General features: G+C 36.1%; 1 protein-coding gene across 7 annotated transcripts in view; it reads left to right on the plus strand.

Moving 5' to 3' along the window:
• The window catches only part of HELQ (helicase, POLQ like), a 41922-nt gene extending 18759 nt beyond the window's left edge, over positions 1-23163 (plus strand). For 5 of the 7 annotated variants that reach the window (XM_042936016.1, XM_042936018.1, XM_042936020.1 and 2 more), the window contains 9 exons: positions 1788-1929; positions 2372-2476; positions 8559-8781; positions 10292-10449; positions 11667-11765; positions 15657-15830; positions 18631-18744; positions 19647-19781; positions 22953-23163. In XM_042936016.1, the coding sequence (XP_042791950.1) occupies positions 1788-1929; positions 2372-2476; positions 8559-8781; positions 10292-10449; positions 11667-11765; positions 15657-15830; positions 18631-18744; positions 19647-19781; positions 22953-23057 (1255 nt within the window). In that variant the 3' untranslated portion in view covers positions 23058-23163. Of the gene's footprint in view, positions 1-1787; positions 1930-2371; positions 2477-8558; positions 8782-10291; positions 10450-11666; positions 11766-15656; positions 15831-18630; positions 18745-19646; positions 19782-20044; positions 20223-22952 lie in introns of those variants that run through there. The other 2 variants (XR_006201850.1, XR_006201851.1) reach the window with 2 other exon arrangements.
• Positions 23164-24803: the final 1640 nt, after the last annotated feature.

The following is a 24803-nucleotide window of genomic DNA, read 5'->3' on the forward strand; positions in this document are numbered from 1 at the left end:
TCTGTTACCTTAAAATTTCATCACAGTGTATAATTATAATTGCAGCTATTACACTCCCTCCCCTGTGTCATAACAGCTTTACATGCATTGACTTAATAGAGCTTCATGACAACTCTGTGAAGAAGGTTATATTTTATTGTCCACATTTTATAGAACAGAAAGCTGAGACACTGAACAATTAAATAATGTACCCAACTTCATACCAACAAATGAGTTTCAAAAACCAAGGTTTGAAACCCTGGAAATTTAATTCTTAATCCCAACTATCCAAGTTTAGCTACTTTTTATTCATACGTCTTACACTTGGGAAAATGCTTTCAATCTAAAGTTTTATGCCTTTTATGCCTCTGGCACCTGGTGGCTCAGTCGTTAAGCATCTGACTTTGACTCAGGTCATGATCTCACAGTTGGTGAGTTCGAGTCCCACATCGGGTGAGCTCATGCCCTGCTTTGGGTGAGCATGCGTGCTGTATCAGGTGAGCAAGAGCCCCATTCAAATTAAAAAAAAAAAAAACAGAAACAGGAGCCCCGGGTGAGCCCCGCTTCTCTCTCTCTCTCTTTCTCTCTGCCCCTCGTGGGATTCTCTCTCTCTCTGCCCCTGCCTCACTTGCACCCTCTCCCCCCTTCCCCCCCCAAAAAGTTTTATGCCTTCATCTTACTTTTTGTTTGGCTTTTTCTTTTTTCCCATTATCTCTGTTCTCTGTTTTTGTAACTTCCCTTGGACAGGGTTGAAGCCTGGTAGATTGGGCTTTCAAATCTCTCAAGTTTTCTTACACAGTTTTCAGTCTATATGAGCTATGTGATTTCTTCAACTTTACTTCTATGTGACAAGATCAGTTTTTTATTGTATCCCATTAACTGTGTTCATTCATTATTAAGTCCGTCTTTGAATTTTTTAATGAATTTAAAATTTTTTCTTAATTTCCAAGAACTATCTTCTCTTATTGCTCTTCATTTGTAATAGTCTGTTCTCATATTGTGAATATAATACCCTCTAGAATTTTCTGTGAATACTGATTAGAATTTTTAAAAATTCTTTCTGTTCCCTGTTTCTGCATATTCTTGTGTTGTTTTTTTTTTTTAATGTCCTTAGTTTTCTTCAAGTGTTTATAATCTTGGCTGTCCATAGAGATTTATAAATAAAAGAGTAGGTTGGTTAGTAGATAAATGACAGATTTCCTCTCACTTTTGAGCAGGAAAACTAGCTACAGACTTTTATATACATGAGCAGGATTGAAAGTACCATGTTTGTACATCAAAAATGGTTGAAACTTGTAATTTTATATAGTTGACAGTAATATAAATATATACATACATACATACATACATACAAACATACATACATAAGCAGGCATATGTTCATAGTGCATGGTCAGATTTTTCATTTATGAAGTATAGAATCAAAAATCTTTGGAGACTGTTGTTCTAGTGACGATCATAAGCTTTGTAGCTAGGCCAACATGTTCAGACCATAGTTCTGGTAATTACTAGTTTTGTGGGTTGAGGTAATCCACTTAGCTTGTCTGTGTTTCAGTTAGCCCCTTTGTAAAAAAATAAGATAAAATAAAATAATAAAGAATATTATTACCAATAATTTTGTAAGAATTAACTGATAATGTACATAAAGAATCTAAGGCATCACAGGTTCTTGGTAAATAGTAGTCACTTATTAGTTTGAGTTAACATGTCATTAAATTTAATACCAGATAAATAATACAGAATTTAAAAGATAGATGCTATTATCATAGATGGAGTATCACTTTTAATTAATATTATCAATTCCATAGAGTTATTTTAAGAGCTCCCTATGTTGCCAAGGAGTTTTTAAAGAGGAACCAATATAAACAGATGATTGGCCGAGCTGGCCGTGCTGGGATAGATTCTATTGGGGAGAGTATCCTTATACTGCAAGAAAAAGACAAGCAACAGGTAATAATCAATCCAGTTGGTGGTTAATCATTTTGTCTCATTTTGGTCTTTGGTTGTAGCTCTTTTATGATATATATCATCCTTTAAAATGTATTAATTTTATTAATATTTATAATATTAAATATTATATCAAATATTAATATATTATAAAATATTAAAATTTATTAATATTTATTTAAATAGTGTTTCTTTCTCCTCTATGATTAAGAACTAGAACAAGTAGTTTGAATACTTTTGTATTTCAGACAAGCAATAAAAAGTATTTTTCCTATTTATCTTTCTTCCATTTTCATGAAAACACCTGCTAAATTCTTATTTGTTTGTTTTTATGTCTTTAAATTCCCCCTACTTCTACCAGATCTATGCAAAATAGAAAATTTTATGTAGAACACTTTATTTTTTTATAATAACACAAAACATAATATTGCTTTAACTTTTGTAGGTATTGGAGTTAATAAGCAGACCATTGGAAAACTGTTATAGCCATCTTGTTCAAGAATTCACTAAGGGAATCCAAACTTTGTTTCTCTCTTTAATTGGTTTGAAGGTATTTTTCAATATTTTTAAATCTTATTACTGTTATGTGAGATAATAGAGATTTAAAAGTTATGAGAACTGTAAAGTAGAAAAAAATGCTAACCTCTAATCTAATGTGGAAAAGAACAGCCTGACATGCTAAATCTGAATCTAGATTTATATGTGCATTTTTAATGCTTTGAGTTGTATGAAATATGAAAAATCAACAAATCATAACTGGGCATCATTACAAGTGAGAGACTTTTTGGAGACTCTGGGGATTATAAGAAGCCATAAAGACATGGGTCCTGATGTGGGGTAATCCATCATCTCTGCCTTTGTGAGGAATAAGGTTCACCTGTTGTCCTGTGATCATTCTAGGATATTATAAACATTTGTGAGATCAGTATAGCCTTTATCAGACAACAAATTTAAAAAGAAAAGGCACACTAGGAAAACACTTCTTTTCTTAGAGATTAGCTCTCTTTTAGGGTTACTCTTGAGTTAAAATTCTTTTTTAGGGTTATTTGTAAGTAAATTTTAACTTTGTGTCTAAGGGCACATGGCCATAAAGAGGCAAAGCCAGGGTTTGAATTCAGCTTTGTTCAACTACAAAACCAGTGGTCTTAACCTATCATGCAGTATATCTTTATTAGCCCAAACAGTTTGGGTGAACATACAAAAGATAATTAATAAAAAAAAAAACCATAAGTTTTGATTACCTTATAGATGAATAGTGGAATATTATAATATCCCTTAGCAGTTCAGAATAGTGAAAGGTTATAAGGAAGAAAAGAAATCAGTGCTAGGTAGTGAAGGAGATAGAAGTTGTCAGGGCACCTAGGTGGCTCAGTTGGCTAAGCATCCAACTCTTAATTTTAGCTCAGCTCATGATCTCACAGTCCTGAGATTGAGCCCCACAAGCCCCACAAACCCCACATCAAGCTCCACATTGACCATGGAGCCTGCTTAAGACTTTCTCCCTCTCTCCTCTCCCTCTCTCTGCTCCTCCCCTGCTCGCATGCTCTCTCTCTCTCAAAAAAAAAGAAGAAGTTGTAGAAGTTGTAGACAAGCAGAGGGAAAGAATAAGCCATTCCAGGTACTTGACATAGAATGAATGATGAGAAAGCTAAAGATGATGTGGGGTATCAGTCAACAGACTAGATTCTGTAGCTCTAGAGAAGGCCTACAGATCCTGAAGAGGTGAAGGTTGGGTGGGAAAAGTTGGGCCAGATTGTGTGCTATAAATTGGGGAGGATATGAGAGCATGCTTAAATAGTAGCCTAAAGAGTTGTGACACTGTCACATATCAGTGGAGCATTAGTAAAGTGTGGTGGTTGAGAGCAAGAACTCTGATATCACACATACCTGTGTCCCAGTCCCAACTCTGTCTCTTATTACCCTGGGTAAGGTATCAGCTCTCTCGTAAACCTCGCTCAGTTGCCTTATCTGTAAAATGGGGATAATAGCATGCAGAAGTATTGCAAGACTTGTTTAAAAGTAATTGTAGTAATCCATGTATAATGTAATAAATCCTTACAATAGGGAGGTTGCTAAGGAATTAGTAAAGGAGGAAGAGATCATAAAGATCATCAAGTCTTATTCCATTTATATATTAGATAAGGTAACAGACTCAGAAAACTGGTGAGTAGTCTAAGATCATTCAGTGAATTATGGTTTAGATGGGACTATAATTTAGTTTCCTGCCATGCTGGCCTGTACTCTTTCCAGTGTACCATTGTGTGTGTGTGTGTGTGTGTGTGTGAAATATTTCTCAAGTGCATGGGAAATATTTCACCAATGTAGACCATATTCTGAGATCATAGACAAGTCTCAATACATTTAAAAGGATTGAAATCCAATATAGTATTGTGTCTAATGAAAGCAATTATAGTATACCAGCAATAATAGAAGGATAACAGGGAATTTCCTAAATATTTGGAGATTAAATAGCACACTTGACCAGTGGTCAAAGTAGAAATTCCAAGGGAAATTAGAAAATATTTACGATGGAATGAAAATGGAAACAGATATACCAAAATTAGTGGCATGAAGCCAAAGAAGTGCTGAAAAGGACATTTATAACTTTAGATGCTTATTAGAATATAAGAAAAATCTAAATTCAGGTTCTAAGTTTTACTTTAGGAACGTGGGGGGAAAAAAGCCCAAGTAGAAAGAAGGAAATAATTAGTAAAAGCAAAAATGAAATAAAAAATAGACAAACTAGAGAATAAAAATAATGAAAACACAAGCTAGCTCTCTGAAACGATCAGTAAGATTATTGACTGATTTGATAACAGAGGGAAAAGAGAGAACACATAAATTACCAATATCAGTAATGAAAGGAGGGTCATCACTAAAGATCCTAGAGATATTAAAAGAATAGTAATGAATAATCCTGAAATAATTGTATCCTTGAATGCTGAAAAATGAGTTCAATTATTTAAATGAAATGGGAAAATTCTTGGAAGACACAATTTTTGAAATTGACTGAAGTAGCAGCAGAAAGTCTAAATAGTCCTATATCTATTAAAGAAATTGAATTTACAACTTAAAACTTACCACAAAGAAAATTCCAGGCTCAACTGACTTCACTGGTAAACTCTATCAAACATTTAAGGAAGAAATAATACCAATCATACATATATTCTTCCAGAAAGTAGAGGAAGAGGGAACACTGCTCATCTCATCTTTTGAGATCAGCATTACCCTGATACCAAAACCAGACAAAGATATTACAAGAAGAGAAAACTACATATCTATAGTAAAAATAGATAATAAAAATCCTTATCAAGGTATTAGTAATACAGCAACACAATCAGAGTTTATTCCAGTATTGCAAAGTTGTTTAACATTCAAAATTCAATGTTATTACTTTTTTGACAGAATTCAACACCCACTCATGATAAAAACTCAGCAAATTAGAAGAGAACATCATCAACTCAATAAAGGGTGTTTATTTAAAAACAAAACAAAACAACAACAACAAAAAAAAACCACTGCTGGTAACGTCACACTTAATGGTGAAAGACTACATATTTTTCCCTCTAAGATCAGAAAAGAAAAAAAAAAAGGTCTACTTTCACACTGCTTTTCAGGATATATCAGAAATCATAGCCAGTACAAGACAGGAAGAAACACAAGGGTACATAGATTAGAAAGCAAGAAGTAAAACTGTCTTATTTGCTGATAGTAGGTTCAAGAAAAACCCAAAGGAATGTACAAAAAAAGCTAGAGTGTAGTCAGCAGTGTCATAGGATACAAAGTCAGTGTACAAAACTCAATCGTATCTGTATACTCACTACAAATAATTGGAAAAACAACTCCATTTACAACAGCATCCAAAACATGCAACACTTAGGGATAAATTTAACTACTGTGTGTGAGACCTATATACTCAAAACTGTAAAACTGCTGAGAGAAATTAAACAAGACCTAAATAAATAGAGAGAGGTACCATATTCAAGAATTGGAATTTTCAGTTTTGATCAGATGTTACATCCCAAAGTCTATAAATTTAGTGCAATCCCAGTCAAAATCTCAACAAGCTTGTTTGTGGAAATTGAAGGCTGATAGAATTTATTTGGGAATGCAAGGAGTGGAATAGCCAAAATTTAATTTTGTGAAAAAACAAGTGTTCATACTACTTCAAGATTTACTATAAAGCTTCAGTAATCAAGACAGTGTGATATTGGTGCAAGGATCATATAGAACAATAGACTAGTAAGTCCAGAATTAGGCCCACACATATATGATCAAATTTTTTTTTTAAGTAATCTCTATACCCAACTGGGACTTGAACTCAGGACCTCAAGATCAAGAGTCGATGCTCTACCAACGGAGCCAGCCAGGCATTCCTCATATATGATCAGTTTTTAACAAAAGGTGCCAAGATATTTAAATGGACAAAGGATAGTTTTTTTTTCAACAAATGGTGCTGTACTGACAAGATATCTGCATAGAACAACAACAACAAAATAACCTTTACTCTTACCTCACTCTAATTTTGTCCAAAATAATGAACTCAAAGTGGATCATAGACCTAAATAAAAGCTAAAATATAACTCCTAGAAGAACATATAGGAGTAAATTGTTTGTTTGTTACCTTGGGTTAAGATTTCTTATGAGGAAACAAAAAACATAAACCATGAAGAGAAAAAAATGAATGAAATAGACTTCATCATAATTTTTTAAATTATCTTCAAAAGACACTGCTAAAAAATGAAAAGCATGGAGGAAATATTCATAATACATACCCTGACAAATACGTATATGAGTTAGGACTCAGCAAAAAGCAGTGAAATTGGGAGGGAGTTGGGACTTCACTTAAGACAAGCACACTCAGGTAACAGGGAGACTGGGAGACCTGACTTGGCCACAAGGGTGTGGTTTTATGGGCCTGGCAATGCAAGATCTACCAGGAACAACAGTTGCGTTTAAATTCTGTTTTAACAGCTGGAGTACAGCAGCAAGAAGTCCAGGCAGCAGTTGGTTCAGGAGACTAGCAGGTAGGCAGCTGTTGTTCCACGCCTGCCCATAAGAGGCAGAACTCAAGAAACTGGACCCAGTCGTGAGAGGGACAGGTCATCAGGGGTCCTCTTACACCTTGGGGAAGGGGTTCACAACAGGGCTCCAGTTGTGAAAGAAGGCAGAGAACAGGAAAACCTTTAGAGTTGGAATTGAAGCAGAAATCAAGTCCTCTGGACAGGAACAACCAGGTAGAAGAGGGGTGAGAGGCAAGAAGGGCAAGGTCTGTGACTTGGGCAGCAGGTACAGGAAGGTACAGATGAGCAGCCCTGGAGAGACTAGATCCATGCTTTAGTGGAAGAGAAGGAAACTCCAGGAATTAATGAGACGACATAACAGTGGTTGGGCCATCGCATTCAGGGAGCCTCTAGGTATCATTTATTTATCACAGCCATATCACAGTATGTTTTATCTCTGATTCCTGCATACCTTTGAATTAAGTAATAATCTACAAACTGAGTATCAGTTTTGAATATCTTAAAACTGCAGTTTTGGCTTAATTGAATACTATATTAAGAATGAATTTTATTAAGGGGTGGTTGGGTGCCTCAGTCGGTTGGGCGTCAGACTCTTCATTTTGGCTCAGGTCATGATCTCATGGTCTGTGGGTTCAAGCCCCCCATTGGGCTCTGCACTGACAGTACAGAGCCTGCTTGGGATTATCTTTCTCCCTCTCTTTCTGCCCCCTCCCAAATAAATAAATGTTTAAAAAAAAAAGAATGAGTTTTATTAAAAGGAAGAAAAGCAATAGGAAATGTCTGTGCCTCATATTTTTTTGTTAACCCTCATATTGGTTTACTATGAAATAACTAAAGTTTTCCAATTGAAACTATCACCAGAATTGTGAGAAAAATATGCTTATTGATTGACTATATTTTAGTATAATATGCTGATTTCATTGAAATTGGCTAATATAATATTATTCTAATTTAGCATCAGCTCTACATCTGAATACCAAATGGAGGGTTAAGTATTACTTATAATTGCCATTATAGATTTTAAATAGTGACTACAAGGGGGAGGAGAGACAGGCAGCAAAAGAGCAGGGGTAAGAGAGACAAAAAGAGAAAACTGTTTATTTTTAGGTGATATGTTGGAAGTATTGCCTGATCCTGTTTCAGAGGAGACTTTCAGTTGTGTTTTACGTGTGTGTGTGTGTGTGTGTGTGTGTGTGTGTGTGTGTGTGTGTGTTTTAATACAATTTTTATTGCTAAAGAATGCTTTCACAGGTGGCTTGAAAGGAAGAGGTGAAGGGATTTCTGAAGGAGGTTGAGTGGGAATTTGGGATAATTGGCTGGAGAGTAAACAGAGAGCACAGCTTTGGAGATTACTGTGAAAAATTATTCAAAAATCTGAGCAGTTTTTTAATGAAAACTGTAGATTTTCATAAAAAGTATGAATATGATACTTCTTTAACTTGTTTCATGTTAATTTAAAAATCCCACTATAAAATTATCTTTATATATGTAAGTATGTTGACTTTATATAATTTATTTCAATAATTTTGAGGTATGGAGATTAACATGCATTCAAAATGATGCCTTGAATTAAGGACAATGTCCCAATGATGTCCTGAATTGTTTCAGATTGCAACAAATCTTGATGACATCTATCACTTTATGAATGGTACATTTTTTGGTGTTCAGCAAAAAATTTTGTTGAAAGGAAAAAGCCTGTGGGAAATAACTGTGGAATCACTTAGATACCTGACAGAAAAAGGACTCCTACAAAAAGACACTACGGATAAGTCTGAAGAAGAGTTCCAACATAGTTTTCATATTACAAAACTGGGACGAGCTTCTTTTAAGGGTAAGAGTTTCCCTAACTTTCTGACGAAATGTGCTGGGAAAAAAAATAGAAATTACATCATTCTGTTTCTTTAAATTGGAATTGTAAGTTCATATTAATAACATTAAGTTTATAAACTGTCAAACTACTTTAGCTTTTAAAAGTTGAAAAATATGGGAGCCTGTCTGGCTCAGTTGGTAGAACATGCGACTCTTGATCTTGGGGTCATGAGTTCTTGCAGGTAGAGCTGACTTTTAAAAAAAGTTTTTTTAGTAAATAAAAAGTTGAATTACAAGTAATTTAGGGTACTGCAGAAGTATTTGAGGGAAAAGATGGTCATCCCCCTTTCATACCCCTCTCCCCTAGCAATCATACAAATCTGAATATCCTACCAAGAATAGCAATTTGGTGTATGTCTTTTCAGACATTTTCTGTACATTTCATTTCAAAACATAATATATACATATATACAAATTTAAGATTTTCTTAAGCTTTTGCTTTTAAATAAACAATCATTTGTATTCCAGAATTTGCTTTTTTTGCTTAATATAATATCTTGGAAATTATTCCATGGTATGACAGTGAATAGTTTTTTCTTAATGGCTACATCATAATTTACTTAATGAAAAATAATACATTTCTATTGTTTAAAAAAATCCTTAGAACTTAGAATTATGTAAAGGAAAATCCCATTCTCCTGACCCATTTCCACTCTCCCAGGGGCAACCACTGTTAATAATTTGATGTGTATCCTTCCATGTATTATCTTATATATAGATTAATATGTGTATGTGTATATATGTGTGTGTGTGTGTGTGTGTGTGTACATGTGTATAGATTATTTTATGCATCTGTTTATGCATATAATTTACATATTATTTTATATTTTATTTTTAAGAATGAAATCATAGCTGGAAGCATTTTTTGGCAATTGCTTTTCTCACTTAAAATATTAGGAGAATCTTAACATGTCAGTCCCTTTAAATATACCTCATTTTTCTTTTTCTACTGTAATCATTCATACTGTGAATTCTGTAATTTAATTAGCCATTCTCCTGTTGACGGACATTTGCACTGTTTTTTATTTTTCTCAATTATAAACAAAGCTGCAGTGTGCATTTCCATGTATGTATTTTTGGTATGTGTGGAAATGTTTCTCTGGGTTAGATTTCCAAAAACAGAGTAGTTGGTATGTACTTGTTAAATGTTGGTATATACAATCAAAATGACCTCCAAATGTGCTGAATTAGTTAAGAAGCGGTTTTGGTGGGGCAGATGGGTGAAACAGGTGAAGGGGATTAAGAGTACACTCATCATGATGAACACCGAGTAATATATAGAATTGTTGAATCACTACATTGTACCCCTGAAACTAATATAACACAGTTACTATACTGGACTCAAAAAACATTTTTTAAAGAGATTTTAAAGACGTTTTGCTACATTTAGGTAACTTCTAAATAAGACCTTTTTAAAATTTACCTTTTTCCTCTTTGGCAATGAGATATAAATGTGTGTATCTTTCTTTTAGGAACTATAGATTTGGCTTATTGTGACGTTCTCTACAGAGACTTGAAGAAAGGTCTCGAAGGACTTGTACTGGAAAGCCTTCTTCACCTAATTTACCTAACAACTCCCTATGATATGGCTTCTCAGTGTGACCCAGACTGGATGATATACTTCAGGCAGGTGAGAATACAAGGTTCTTCAATATAGACTATTTTATTTATTAATGACGATGTAATTTTTGTTAAGTGATTATTCACTTTTTTTTCTCTGCTAAAATATATATGAAATTGGGCCTTTCATGTTTCAGTTTTTAAAATAGTAATATGGCCATAGCATTTTTGGTTTATTTAACTTAAATAGTACTTTTCTGTTAAATATGAACATGTTCATTATAGAAAAAATAAAGAAACGTCCAAAAAAGAAAAGAAGATCATCCCTGGTCCCATTCCCCAAAGATAGTTATCGTTATGATTTGGTGACCACTCCATTTTATAATGCCTAGAATGTGAAGAAAATTGTGAAAGTTGTTTTTTGAGAGTTTAACTATATGACAGCTCTATCAGAGCCAAGCATGATGGGTCCAGTGATGTTAACACCTGAGAAGGAATGTCAGTTTTATCACCAATAGCAAGGTGGAACTGATCCTGCTTGTCACAAAACCAGGTGGTCGAGTATGGTTTGTTACGATTCTACTATAACAGGGCAGAGACATGAACATGTATGAGGCAGAGGCAGTATGTGGCTTTTAATTGCAGGAAATTAACTTTCTTTTTAATGTCATATTTTTAAATTGTAACTAAGTTGTGGTTTTTTGTTTGTTTGTTTGTTTGGTTTTTTTTGATGTTTACTTATTTTGAGAGAGTGAGGGCACACGCTCATGAGCAGGGGAGGGGCAGAGAGACAGGGAGAAAGAGACTCACAAGCAGGCCTCTCGCTGTCAGCACAGAGCCGGACGTGGGGCTCAATCTCCCAAACCATGAGATCCTGACCTGAGCCAAAATCAAGAGTCTGGCACTTAAGCCACTGAACCACCCATGCATCCTGTAACTAAGTTTTTTTAAGTGGTACTATACAATGCATTTACTTTCAAAAGCTTAACTCTCTTCTCTCTCTCCCCCAAACATCTCAGTATTAAACATAACCACATAGTCCATGGAAACCGTAGTCCATGGTCATAGTGCTTGTGACTCTGTCTTCAAATGTTCTACTAATATATGTTATATTTTAATAACGTTTTTTGAGCTTGAAATATGTGTTAATAAAATTTGTGTCGTTTCTTCCTATCCTTTAAAACCATGACAATGTAATATCACAGGAAGTACTGGATTTGGTTCAAATGGTGGATTTTTAAAAGTTACAGTTTGATTTTTCTCTATGTTTACTCTTTTTTAATGTAGTTTAGCCAGCTCAGTCCAGCAGAACAAAATGTAGCTGCTCTTCTTGGAGTCTCTGAAAACTTTATTGGGAAGAAAGCATCAGGTCAAGCTATAAGGAAGGTACCATAGTTTTTTTTTCTCTTCCTAAATAAGTTGATTTAACAAAATTAATGCTGTTATATCATCTCTTTTGTTGATTTGATCTTTTTGTTTCATGTTTTTTTTCTTTAAGTTAATATAATTCCCAGTTTATTTTTTAAAACATTCTCAGGACCAGAAATTTGGGCATTTTTTAAAAATAGTATTTATTTTTGGATGATGTGATGTTCTTTTTTTGTGGGTGTACCTTTGTATTTCTGAAACACTGTCATGCACATATAAGCTTCTTGTCATAGGAGAAAGTAAGCCTTATTTTTCTTAAGCTACTGATGCCTTACATTATAAAAATTGTAAAATACTTATAAAATGTTTTTATCATAGTATATAATCCTGAAATAAGTTCAGTTCAAGGGAGAAAAAGGTATTTTCTAGAAGCTTTTTTTTTTTTTTTAAATAATCTCTACGCCTAGCATGGGGCTCAAACTCAACAACCCCGAGATCAAGAATCAAACACTCTACTGACTGAGCCAGCCACGTGCCCCTCTAGAAACTTTTTTTTTTTTTATACACCCCTAGAAACTTTTTATTAGGCCTTCTGCTTGGTGTCAGGGCTTCTAAGACAGGATGGGTTTGAGGTTTTTGTTATTGTTGTTTGTTGTCCTTGAAGAACTCCCAGTCTAGTACTTGAAGTATCTTCTGTAGAAGGTTGAAGTGGATAAGTTAATACTTTTTGTGCAATATCTTATATTTTGGGGTTTTGAAGTTTAGTCAACACATATGAAGCAAGTGTCTAATACACTAACTTTAAGAGGAATGGAAATGATTCTCTGGCAAATATACCTTCAAATTCCTTAAGTTAATATCATTTTCCACCGTATAATATACTTTTTTTCATTTTTCATTTTTTCTCGTAATCCAATCTTTATTGAAATCTAATTATCTTACCTACCATTTCCCCCTATATCTTTGAATTTACATAAATATTACTAATTATATTTTGCAAAGTGAAAGTGGTGTTCACTTACATTTGAATTAACTGATGCCCTGTCTCAGGTACTGCTATATCATAAAATTATAAATATATGTTTCAGGGGATGGAGAACTATTTATCATGCTACTGGAAGCCAAAAGAAAGCTGGAGTAGCCATACTTATATCAGACAAACTAGACTTTAAATTAAAGGCTGTAACAAGAGATGAAGAAGGGCATTATATAATAATTACAGGGTCTATCCACCAGGAAGAGCTAACAATTATAAATGTCTATGCGCCGAATACCGGAGCCCCCAAATATATAAAACAATAACTCATAAACATAAGCAACCTTATTGATAAGAATGTGGTAATTGCAGGGGACTTTAACACTCCACTTACAGAGATGGATATATCATCTAGACACATGGTCAATAAAGAAACAAGGGCCCTGAATGACACATTGGATCAGATGGACGTGACAGATATATTTAGAACTCTGCATCCCAAAGCAACAGAATATACTTTCTTCTCGAGTGCACATGGAACATTCTCCAAGATAGATCATATACTGGGTCACAAAACAGCCCTTCATAAGTATACAAGAATTAAAATCATACCATGCATACTTTCAGACCACAATGCTATGAAGCTTGAAATCAACCACAGGAAAAAGTCTGGAAAACCTCCAAAAGCATGGAGGTTAAAGAACACCCTACCAAAGAATGAGTGGGTCAACCAGGCAATTAGAGAAGAAATTAAAAAATATATGGAAACAAACGAAAATGAAAATACAACAATCCAAACACTTTGGGATGCAGCGAAGGCAGTCCTGAGAGGAAAATACATTGCAATCCAGGCCTATTCAAGAAACAAGAAAAATCCCAAATAAATATATGTTTCAGTGTTCATGTTATCCCAGTATTTTGATTGGGTCTTTTACCTCAGAAATAGCTGCATTGTTTTAAATGTTTAAAATGTTAAATAAAAATATTTCTTAAAACAAACCTTTTATATCCAACTTTAAAATATAAAATGAAAACAAAATCATATTAATTTAGAACTCATTACCAAATAATAAACATTTACAAAATCCTATTAGAATAATACATCTTTTAAAACTTAAATCAGAATTTATTTTTGTTGCATTTTAATGAAACATAGTCAATAAATGTTCAGTTGATTTAAATTCTAGAGAACATATTTACTTAAAATCGACTTTATTTCTCCACATTGAAAATGACATCTCCACTTTTCTTTACACATTTCTTGTAAAAGATCTTGAAATTGGCATAAAACATCTTATCTTACCGTGTAATATAATTATATCACTTTTCTTGGCTTAGAAAATCCATTCTAAGCAAAATCTACTTTGACTCAAATTATAGTTAATAATGAAGGTGCACTAAAATTGGAAATTAAAAAGCAATCTCTCCCTACTGGCAATTCAGCTATCATGATTTTTCAGCTTAATGCTTTTTAAAAGGTGATCCAGTATCAACATGCAGAATCTGTAATTCATGCAGCCTTCGATATGCCACCCTAAATTCTCATCCCAAACATTCTTTTATCATAGAGGATATCATTTTATATTTTATACTGACTTTTTCTCTCTCAAGTTCATCCTTTCTTTACTCTGATTTTAAGCATGAGCTACTCAGTTTCTAAGGTAGCTTGATATTGACTATGAAATACTTTACACATGAACTGGTCCCTAGACACCATAGGCAAAAGCAGGTACACAAATTGTCAACTATAGGAGGCGTTTTTCTCTGCCAGTGTTTTAACTTTGGAAACATTAATTATCATAACCATGTGGAAATCATAGAATCCAACATTTACTCTTAGTTTACAATGTGGGCAACTTATTAACATACCTTTTTTTTTTTTTTTTTTAACGTTTATTTATTTTTGAGACAGAGAGAGACAGAGCATGAACAGGGGAGGGGCAGAGAGAGAGGAAGACACAGAATCGGAAGCAGGCTCCAGGCTCTGAGCCGTCAGCCCAGAGCCCGACGCGGGGCTCGAACTCACGGACCGTGAGATCGTGACCTGAGCCGAAGTCGGACGCTCAACCGACCGAGCCACCCAGGCGCCCCTAACATACCTTTCTAAATAAATGCATTTGTCTAATCACATTCACACTTACATACAACCTACAAATAGCACAGTAAATGTAAAAGCCTTCCCAACTCCTTCCCTTCCTGTACTTTTTTTCCTAGGGCTACTGTAACAATTAGCACAAACTCAGTGTGTTAAAACAAGAGAAATTTATTCTCTCACAGTTCAGGAAGCCAGACATCTGAAATCAAGATGGCTCCTTCTGGAGGCACTGAGGAAGAAAACATCTTTCCTGTCTCCTAGCTTTTGGTGGTTGCTGGCAATCTGTGGCATCCCTTGGCTTGTAAACGCATCCCCCCACCCAGTGTCTCCGTTGGACAGTGCCATCTTCACATTGCCTTCTTGTCTGTGTCACTCTGTGTCCACTCCTCTTTATAAAGACACCAGTCATTGAATACAAAGCCCCAAAGGTAGTCTACCGTAAATCCAGGATGATTTCATCTCAAGATCTTTAACTAATTACATCTGCAAACATCCTATTTCCGAATAACATCACATTCACAGGTACCACAGGTTAGGACTTAAACATATCTTTGGAGGGGGGGGGGGAACAAACACAATCCAGCCCACTCCAGCTTCCCTGTAGAAGGAAGTTTAAATTGGAAATAATTTGGCACATTTCTTTTTTTTATACATGGAAAAATGGTAATTTGAATTACTATAAAGTACATATGTTAGAACTTAGTTTTATTTCTGTGGAATCATTCTATTCTTACTTTCCTGTAGTGTAACTTCATTCCCATTACCTTTGTCCAATTTCAATATAATGTACATTTTTAGCAGGTCCAGTACATAAATGTATTTGATTGTGTCTTTCTAGAAGGTGGACAAGGACATTGTCAACAGACTATACCTGTCTTTTGTTCTTTATGCCCTGCTCAAAGAGACCAACATTTGGAGTGTGTCTGAAAAATTTAACATGCCTCGAGGATATATACAGAGTCTTCTTACTGGAGCTGCCACGTTCTCCTCTTGTGTGCTACATTTCTGTGAGGTAATTCCATTAAACAGATGACACATGCTTTGTGCATCTTTTTGTTTTAACTGCTACCAAACTCATAAACCATTTAGTCATTATTTTCTCATTGTTGACCTATACTTGTTTTTATCTGCTTAAAAAGTACTATATATACTAGCTTATAGTAAAGATACAAAAATGACAAAATCAACTAAAATATATAGTGAACAAGTAGAAAGCACCTAGTTATCCCTACTCTTAGAACCGCTGTTAATAGTTACAAGTATTTGGGGGCGCTTGGGTGGCTCATTGGGTTGAGCATCTGACTCTTGGTTTCGGCTCAGGTCATGATCTTACAGTTTGTGGGTTCGAGCCCCATGTAGGGCTCTGCTCTAACAACGCAGAGCCTGCCTGGGATTTTCTCTCTCTTCCTCTCTCTCTGCCCCTCCCCCAATTGCTCTGTCTCTCTGTCTGTCAAAATAAATAAATAAACTTAAAAAAAGTTAAAGGGGTGCTCGGTGACTCAGTTGGTTAAGCGTCTGCTTCGGCTCAGGTCATGATCTCACAGTCTGTGAGTTTGAGCCCTGCCTCACACTGTGCTCACAACTTACAGCCTGGAGCCTGCTTTGGATTCTGTGGCTCCCTCTATCTCTGCTTCTCCCCCACTCACACTCACTCTCTGTCTCTCTCTCTCTCTCTCAAAAAATAAAAATAAACATTAAAAAAAATTTTTTTAATAGTTACAAGTATTTGAAATCAACTTTTAAAACAACATTTCTCCATTGATGTAGAATCTGTGGGAGAATCCTTCTCATGAGTGATAACCATGTAAAGTATTTCATTAGTGTGTTACCAACATCCGGCAGCTACTTTGTGACTCTGTGGGACCATGCTCTCTTGATTTCCATAGTATTTTGTCATTTTTGATTCCAGCATTTGGCAGCTGCTTTAGGTTTCTATGTCAAGTGTTTAGTTTATAAGATAATTCAAGAAGAAAGCTATTTTGGCCATATGCATTTGGGTGACTTTCCTAAAAGAAGCTTTCAGAGTGTCCTTAAATAACACAACAAAGCTTATCAGATTTTTCTTCTTGGATAATTTTTTTGATGAATTTATAATATAAGCCTTTTTTTGCTCATTTAAATTTCTTCTAATTGAGCAGTGTAATAATCCTTTCCATATTTGTTCCTATACTCAATTTTTTAAAAACATTTTCCTCCCATGAATTTTATTTATTTTTTAAAGTATATATGTTATGGGTTTTTTTTTACGTTTATTATTTTGAGAGAGAAAGAGAGAGCATGAGAGTGATTGGGGGAGGGACAGAGAGGGAGGGAGAGAGAATCCCAAGCAGGCTCCACACCATGAGCACACAGCCCGATGCAGGGACTGAATTCATGAACCATGAGATTGTGATCTGAGCCAAATCAAGTGTCAGACACTTAACCGATTAAGCCAATCAGCTGCCCCATGAATTTTATTTTTAAATTTAAAATCTTCACTTTCCCCATCTTAAATCCCCATATTCTGTGTATGTATAATGGCAATTAACTCTATAATACGTACTAATGAGTAAATAATCCAAAATACTTGACTTTGGGGTGAATGATAATTATTTTAGCAAATTCACATTTCTAAATATCTCCTACTTATGCTGAGTTTTAGATATTAGCTCACATTCTCTAATCACATGCTAGCTAAGCTATAGACAAAAACTATGGGTAATAAGGAGAGGCTAGCCTTTAAAATATGTTTTCTTGAGTTTTCTATGTTTGTTGTTCTTCGTATATAAAGGCACTTCCCCTAATATTCCATCCTTAGTTTACTTAGGACTATAAGGACTTCAGCTGCATAGAAGTGTTCGAGTAAAAGAATCTATACATTGAACTTGAAAAACAACTATAATTGGATGTTTGATCCTGGAAACAATCTACCCGACAACTTGTGCTCTCATGAGTGTATTTTCAGTATTTTAAAGTGTTTTTTTTTTTTTTCTTTTTAAAAAGTTACGTAAGTAGTATAAAATCAATAGTATTAGCTAAGGCACCTTTAGCTACAAGTAATGGGAAAGCCCAATAAAGTTTAGTGAGGAAAAAAGATTATCAAATGTAACAGGAAAGCTAGAGCAAAGGCGGTGCCAGGGTTTCTGGATCCTAGTTCTGTCCAAGGTTTTCTTCTCTTCACTGTGTCATCTTTAGTGCATGGACTGCTTTTCTAGGGACCACAAAATAGCCAGCTAATGCTGTTCCACGTATCACATGTGCTCACAATGACCCTCCAAGGTTAGAAAGTGACCTTTAAAAAAAAACTATTCTAGAAAATCTCAAACATAAAATTAGACAATGTAATAAATACCCACCCAGCTTTAACAGTTATTGACCCAGGGTTTCCATTATTTTTATTGTCTTAAATATTGCTTCTGATATTTTTGCTGCTTTAAATATTGCTGCATCTTGCATCAGAATTCTTCCACATGTAATATTCTGTCTACAGGATAAATTCCCAGAGGTGGGAATTGTTTTTAGTCATTTGGGAAAGAAAAACTATCCATTCACTCGCTGGTGTTTTGATAAAAGTGAACAGAACTCTTCTTACTGACCTATTTTTCAGTTTTTAATCTTCTTCCTCATCCCAAAATCACTTCATCAGATTCCTCTGTCTCTGCAGTGTTTCTTTAGAATAATTTTGCCTGGAATTATTGTTCATCTCCGGCTTACCCCAAGTTTCAGAACTTACATAAGGAAACATCCTCTCTGAGCCCATTACCACACCAACCAAACTTCGAAATAACTTGCCAGATTTAAATTAATTCTGTATGTTTCTTTGTGTTCTGCAGGAACTTGAGGAGTTTTGGGTTTATAAAGCCCTTTTGGTAGAACTTACCAAGAAGTTGACTTACTGTGTAAAGGCAGAGCTCATTCCCCTCATGGAAGTGACTGGAGTTTTAGAGGTTAGTAGCTTCCCATCCCAGTTTCCCAACTGGGATGATTTCAACTAACAGGAAAATCAGATTTTACTCTTTTGTGAAGTGTTATCATGAGGTAAGTCATAATAACGGACTTATTCCTCATTTGCCATGAGAGTTGATTGTTTTTCTTTTTAAATAAATTGCTGCCATGGCCTCCCAGAAATCCACTGTTAATCTGGCAGCAGCCCTGATGAAAAATCACATTTGTGAAAATAGAGTAACAGTAGGGCTAAAACTGATACTCCCCAAGTATATGTGTGCTTCCATTCGTCCTTAGCCATCTCTCCCTTCCTCCACTCTAATGACGAATTACCTTCTGTCAGGTTAGACTAGATGCTTGTTTCAGGAAGGGGTGATTTGGTGGCAACAAGGCTGATTTCCATTTCCTAAGAGGGTGAGAAGAAAGCATCCTCAGCTGGTTTCTCAGCTCTGTGTTTTTAACCAACTCTTGGTTTCAGCTTATTCTGTTATTCAATCAGAAGCATTCTTCTGCTCGGGAACACACACGCGCGTGCGCACACACACACACCCCAGTGGTCCCCTGAGTAGATGGTGAACACATTTTAAGGCTATTGGACTAGAACATGTTGATGGGGAGTCTGAACCAGTGCCCCTCACCTGAGTGCCTTAATGGGTTTCTCATTCCTGGTTGCAACACACATCAGTTGACTTAAGCCACACAGAAAGCTATCTTGCAGTTTGGAACCACCCAAATTCATCTTTTAAAATTTCTCAGGGTTCTGTTGTGTTATCTCTTCATATTTACTTTATTACCTTCATCTGTTTCTGTCTCTTGCATGTGAAATTTTTCCCTTCAGCAAGACACTTAATTGTTTTTCCTAATCCCAAATTCTGATCCTACTGATTTTTGTAATACCTTTTAGGGTCGAGCAAAACAGTTGTACAATGCAGGTTATAAAAGTCTAACGCACTTAGCTAATGCAAATCCTGAAGTGCTAATAAGAACAATCGATCATTTATCAAGACGCCAGGCCAAGCAAATTGTTTCATCAGCAAAGGTAAGCAAACAAACCATTTTTTTAACCTTCATGATATTTTGTAGTGTTATCGCCTTATACTTTGGACATAAAAACAAAAACATCTAACTACAAGACACAAAGGCATATACTCACAATATGTGGATAAAAACTGCATCTGTTATGATACAAGGCTTCCTAAAAAGAGAAAAAGACCTCCTGAAAATTAGACAATCTCAAGAGTTCACTGAAGTACAAGGAAGGCTGGATCTCACGGAGTTCTGCCTCCTCATCTTTTTTCACAGAAATCCTTTCCTCAGCATCCCCGACATCTGGCCTTCCCACTTTGAGCACCTACATTGGCATGGAGCTTACAACCTCAAAAATTAGGCAGTTCTATTTTTGGACACTTGTAGTGTTACAAAAAGCATCTCAAGATAATGAGGCTAAATGTTGCCTGCTTACAATGTCTACCATTACATTGTAAGTACTACCCTCTAGAACTGTTCTGTTATCTTTGTTCATATGGTGGTTTTTCACATATTTGAAAACAGCTCTCTTTGCCTCCAAAGGTTTCTCTTTTCCGTTTCTTTCATCCATATTAAATAATCTTGTTTTAGGCGATTTACTATCCTACTTACCCTTTTCTAGATGTAGGCCAATTTGTCTTTTTGACCTGTCCCCATCGTTATTGGACTTTCTTATTTTGGGGGGTATATCTGTCAGGCTCTAATTATTAGGAACGGAAACCACACAGTAATTTGAAGAGGAACGTTTAAAAGAAAGAATTAGTAACTAGTAACAAAGATTACTAGTTGGTTTCTTAGGGGTAAACAGAACTTTAACAAATATGGGAAGGAATCATGAGGAGCGTGTCCACCCTCACTACCCCCTGGGGATGGGATTCAGACTTCATTGGAGAGGGTGTGGCTGTGGCTCACTGGACAGCAGATAAGTTCCTTCGTTGTGTTGCAGCCAAGGCTGGCAAGCAGGAAACTGCCCGCTGGGATGCTGACAAAACTGTCCGGAAACTCCCAAGGGTGTGCTGTTGAACTTGCTTGGAAACTAGCTTGAGTAACCATGATCTCAGGGTCATGAGTTCAAGCCCCACATCAGGCTCTGCACTGACAGTGCAGAGTCTGCTTGGGATTCTCTCTCTCCCTCCCTCTCTGTCCCTTCCCCACTGGTTCTCTCTCTCTCTCTCTCTGTGTCTGTCTCTCTCTCAAAAACTTAGTGGCTTAAAACAGCTATTTTATTTTGCTTATGTTTCCAGAATCCTAATTCTGGAAAGGTTTAACAGCATGATTCGCATGTGGAGTCTCATGCAATTACAGTCAGATTTTGACTGGGGCTGTAGTCATCTGAAGGCTTGACTGAATTGGAAATCCAAGATGGCGCATTCACTTGGCTGGCAGTTGAAAAGTGGCTGTTATCTGGGGCTTTCAACTGGAACAGCTACATATGGCCTTTCCATGAGGCTTCGTTTTGTTATAGCATGGCAGCTCAGTTTCAAGAGGAAATGTCCAGAGAGTGAACATTTCAAGAGATCAAGGCAGAAAAGGCAGGACGTCTTCTGAACTAACCTCAGAAGTTGTGGAGTGTCACTTTTGCTGTATATTGTTTGTTACTAGAAGGCCATTAAGATCAGTCCAGGTTGAAAGGAAGAGGAATTAGACCCCACCTGTACATGAGGGGAGTGCCAGATAATCTGCAGTCATCTGTAGTGTCTGCTCTCTGGTCACAGATAATTTACGTTTCTTTCACATGCAAAATATACTCATCCCTACAAGATTTATTCCTTTATGGCATCAGACTCAGTCTCAAGGTCTAATATTCTAAATCAAGTCTAGGTGCAGGTGATGTTCCTTGAGCACAGTTTCACCGACAGATTCCTGGGGCACCTGGGTGGCTTAGTCAGTTAAGCGTCTGGCTCTTGACTTTGGCTCAGGTCATGATCTCACAGTTCGTGAATTCAAACCCTGCGTCAGGCTCTACACTGACACTGTGGAGCCTGCTTGAGATTCTCTCTCTCTCCCTCTCTCTCTGCCCCTCCCTTGCTCGTGCTCTCTCTCTCTCTCAAAATAAATAAGCTAAAAAAAAAAATTGTAAAAAAAAATGGTTCTGCTGGAAATTGGCAGGTATTTTTAACTACAAGTAATTTGAAGCTGATGGTGTTCTCTGTATTCTAGTAATGATGACCCGTGAGTTTTGGGCAGTTTACTTGGTCTTGTTGATCTGTATCGTTTTTAGAGGATCTATTGGGAGATTAGTTTTACGTGGTCACCATTACCTCACCTACTGGAAAGCTTACCTGATTGCATTTTAATCTCTTCTGTATATAATGCTATGTAATGCCACGCTTGGAGTGGGTTTGTCGTATGATTTTTTCCTCCACGTGATTTTGCGGAACTTTTTATTATAAAACTTTTGTAACAGAAGTGATGCAAATACTACACCCCAGTATACACAAAACCCAGCTGCACAAATACCAACACTCGATTTCTGGGCTTTTGTTCTTAAAGTTGTTGTTTGGGTTTTGGTTTTGGGTTGTTTTTTTTAAACAATCTCTATACCCACTTACAACCCCAGGATCAAGAGTTGCACGTTCTACTGGCTGAGCCAGCCAGGCGCCCCTACTTGTGGTTTTTAAAAGAAAGAGGGAAAATCATTACTCAGCAAATATTCATTGACGTTTACTATGCGCCACGTTTAGAACTACTTTCTTGGCTCTTTATGTTTCTTTTGAAATTAGCCATGTTAATTTTAGGAGCTTGAATAAAATTTTTCTTTGAAACACTGATAGGTTTTTAAAAGATCGCATACTAAACTTTGAGGAATAATAAAAAGCATATATAAAGGATAACATTTTCAAGAGCTAATTGAATTTTTGCAAAATTGTCTTACATTTTATAGATTAAAAGTTAATTTTTAAGTGGCTGGGTCTTCAATAAAACAAATCTTTGAGGGTCTTAAACCTCCTTTATTTTTGGTGTACCAAATGCAGTGCTCAGCTAAAATGGCTTTAACTCAATGCCTCAGCTTCATTTACTATAATCACTTGTTCTTAAGTGGCTATTTTTCAGTCTCATTATTAGTTTTAATGTCTACATCGCTGATGTATTAAGATTCAAGTATCTAATAGACGGTGGTAAAAATGTTCACAATTCTCTGGCAATGCATATTTTGGTCTCATGCCTTGATTTTTTATTGCAGATGCTATTGCACGAAAAAGCAGAGGCTTTGCAAGAAGAAGTGGAAGAGTTGCTGAGATTGCCTTCTGATTTCCCCGGAATTACCTCTTCCACCGAGAAGGCATGAAGCCATCTGACAAGCATTTTCTAAGATGACTGACTTATTAGACATATTTTTCTTAAAGACTCTCTATAATTTAAAAATGAAAAAATACATTTTAATTATACATTAAGAACTGTGGATGATGTTTGAATATACCTCTCACTCTTCCCACTAATAATCCATCTTCTTCGATACCTGCACGTTATTTCTCTGCTCAGAAATCTAGTGTCCTCCACAAAATGAGATCCAATTGCCTCAGCGTATCTCCAGCCTGCCTTTGCTGCTAGACCTTTTATTACTCTCTTAATACCTCCTTTCATCAAACTAAACTAAATCCCAAAATTTTCCCACGATTTCCAAACTCTTCCTTTCCTAATTGCTTTAATGCTATACCCAGTGCATCTTTAATATGTACGGTATGCCCCAGCTGTCAACTAAAGATGTGCAAATACTGCCTCCTGGCTGAAATTGTCCAAGTACGTCCTGATCCCCACCCCATACATGCTTCTTTCCCTCCTGTAAGTATTCTGAGCCCTTCATTATGCGCATGTCCTTTTTCATACTGCTAGTTTGAAACCTCCTGGAGGACCAAGACCTTTTTTATCCTCTTTGGATGCCACCCGGCACTTAAGCCCAGTGTCACACACCAAGTAGGAACCTGTGCAAAGAATGAGTACTACCCGAATTAACAATTCAAAGATTCTCTTTAAACACAACTTAAGTCGCTCCTCATCAGGGAAATACAAATCAAAACCACACTCAGATATCACCTCATGCCAGTCAGAGTGGCCAAAATGAACCAATCAGGAGACTATAGATGCTGGAGAGCATGTGGAGAAACGGGAACCCTCTTGCACTGTTGGTGGGAATGCAAACTGGTGCAGCCTCTCTGGAAAACAGTGTGGAGGTTCCTCGAAAAATTAAAAATAGACCCACCCTATGACCCAGCAATAGCACTGCTAGGAATTTACCCAAGGGATACAGGAGTACTGATGCATAGGGGCACTTGTACCCCAATGTTTATAGCAGCACTCTCAACAATAGCCAAATTATGGAAAGAGCCTAAATGTCCATCAACTGATGAATGGATAAAGAAATTGTGGTTTATATACACAATGGAATACTACGTGGCAATGAGAAAGAATGAAATATGGCCTTTTGTAGCAACGTGGATGGAACTGGAGAGTGTGATGCTAAGTGAAATAAGCCATACAGAGAAAGACAGATACCATATGGTTTCACTCTTACGTGGATCCTGAGAAACTTAACAGAAACCCATGGGGGAGAGGAAGAAAAAAAAAAAGAGGTTAGAGTGGGAGAGAGCCAAAGAATAAGAGACTCTTAAAAACTGAGAACAAACTGAGGGTTGATGGGGGATGGGAGGGAGGGGAGGGTGGGTGATGGGTATTGAGGGAATCTTTTGGGATGAGCACTGGGTGTTGTATGGAAACCAATTTGACAATAAACTTCATATATTGAAATAAATAAATAAATAAATAAATAAATAAATAAATACAACTTAAATATCACCTGTCTCCCATCCCTTGTTAGATTTATAGCTTGAATGTACTTAGCTGGTTATCTGTAGGAAAAAAGGTAATAAGTAGCAATGATTTTTTTTCCTTCTAGCTTTTTTTTTTTTTTTTTACTGTTTATTTTTGAGAGAGAGAAAGACAGAGCATGAGCAGGGGAGGGGCAGAGAGAGAGGGAGACACAGAATCTGGAGCGGGCTCCAGGCTCCAAGCTGTCAGCACAGAGCCCGATGCGGGG

The sequence above is a fragment of the Panthera leo genome, chromosome B1 (assembly GCF_018350215.1).
Source record: "Panthera leo isolate Ple1 chromosome B1, P.leo_Ple1_pat1.1, whole genome shotgun sequence".
In the NCBI taxonomy this organism is placed as follows: domain Eukaryota; kingdom Metazoa; phylum Chordata; class Mammalia; order Carnivora; family Felidae; genus Panthera; species Panthera leo.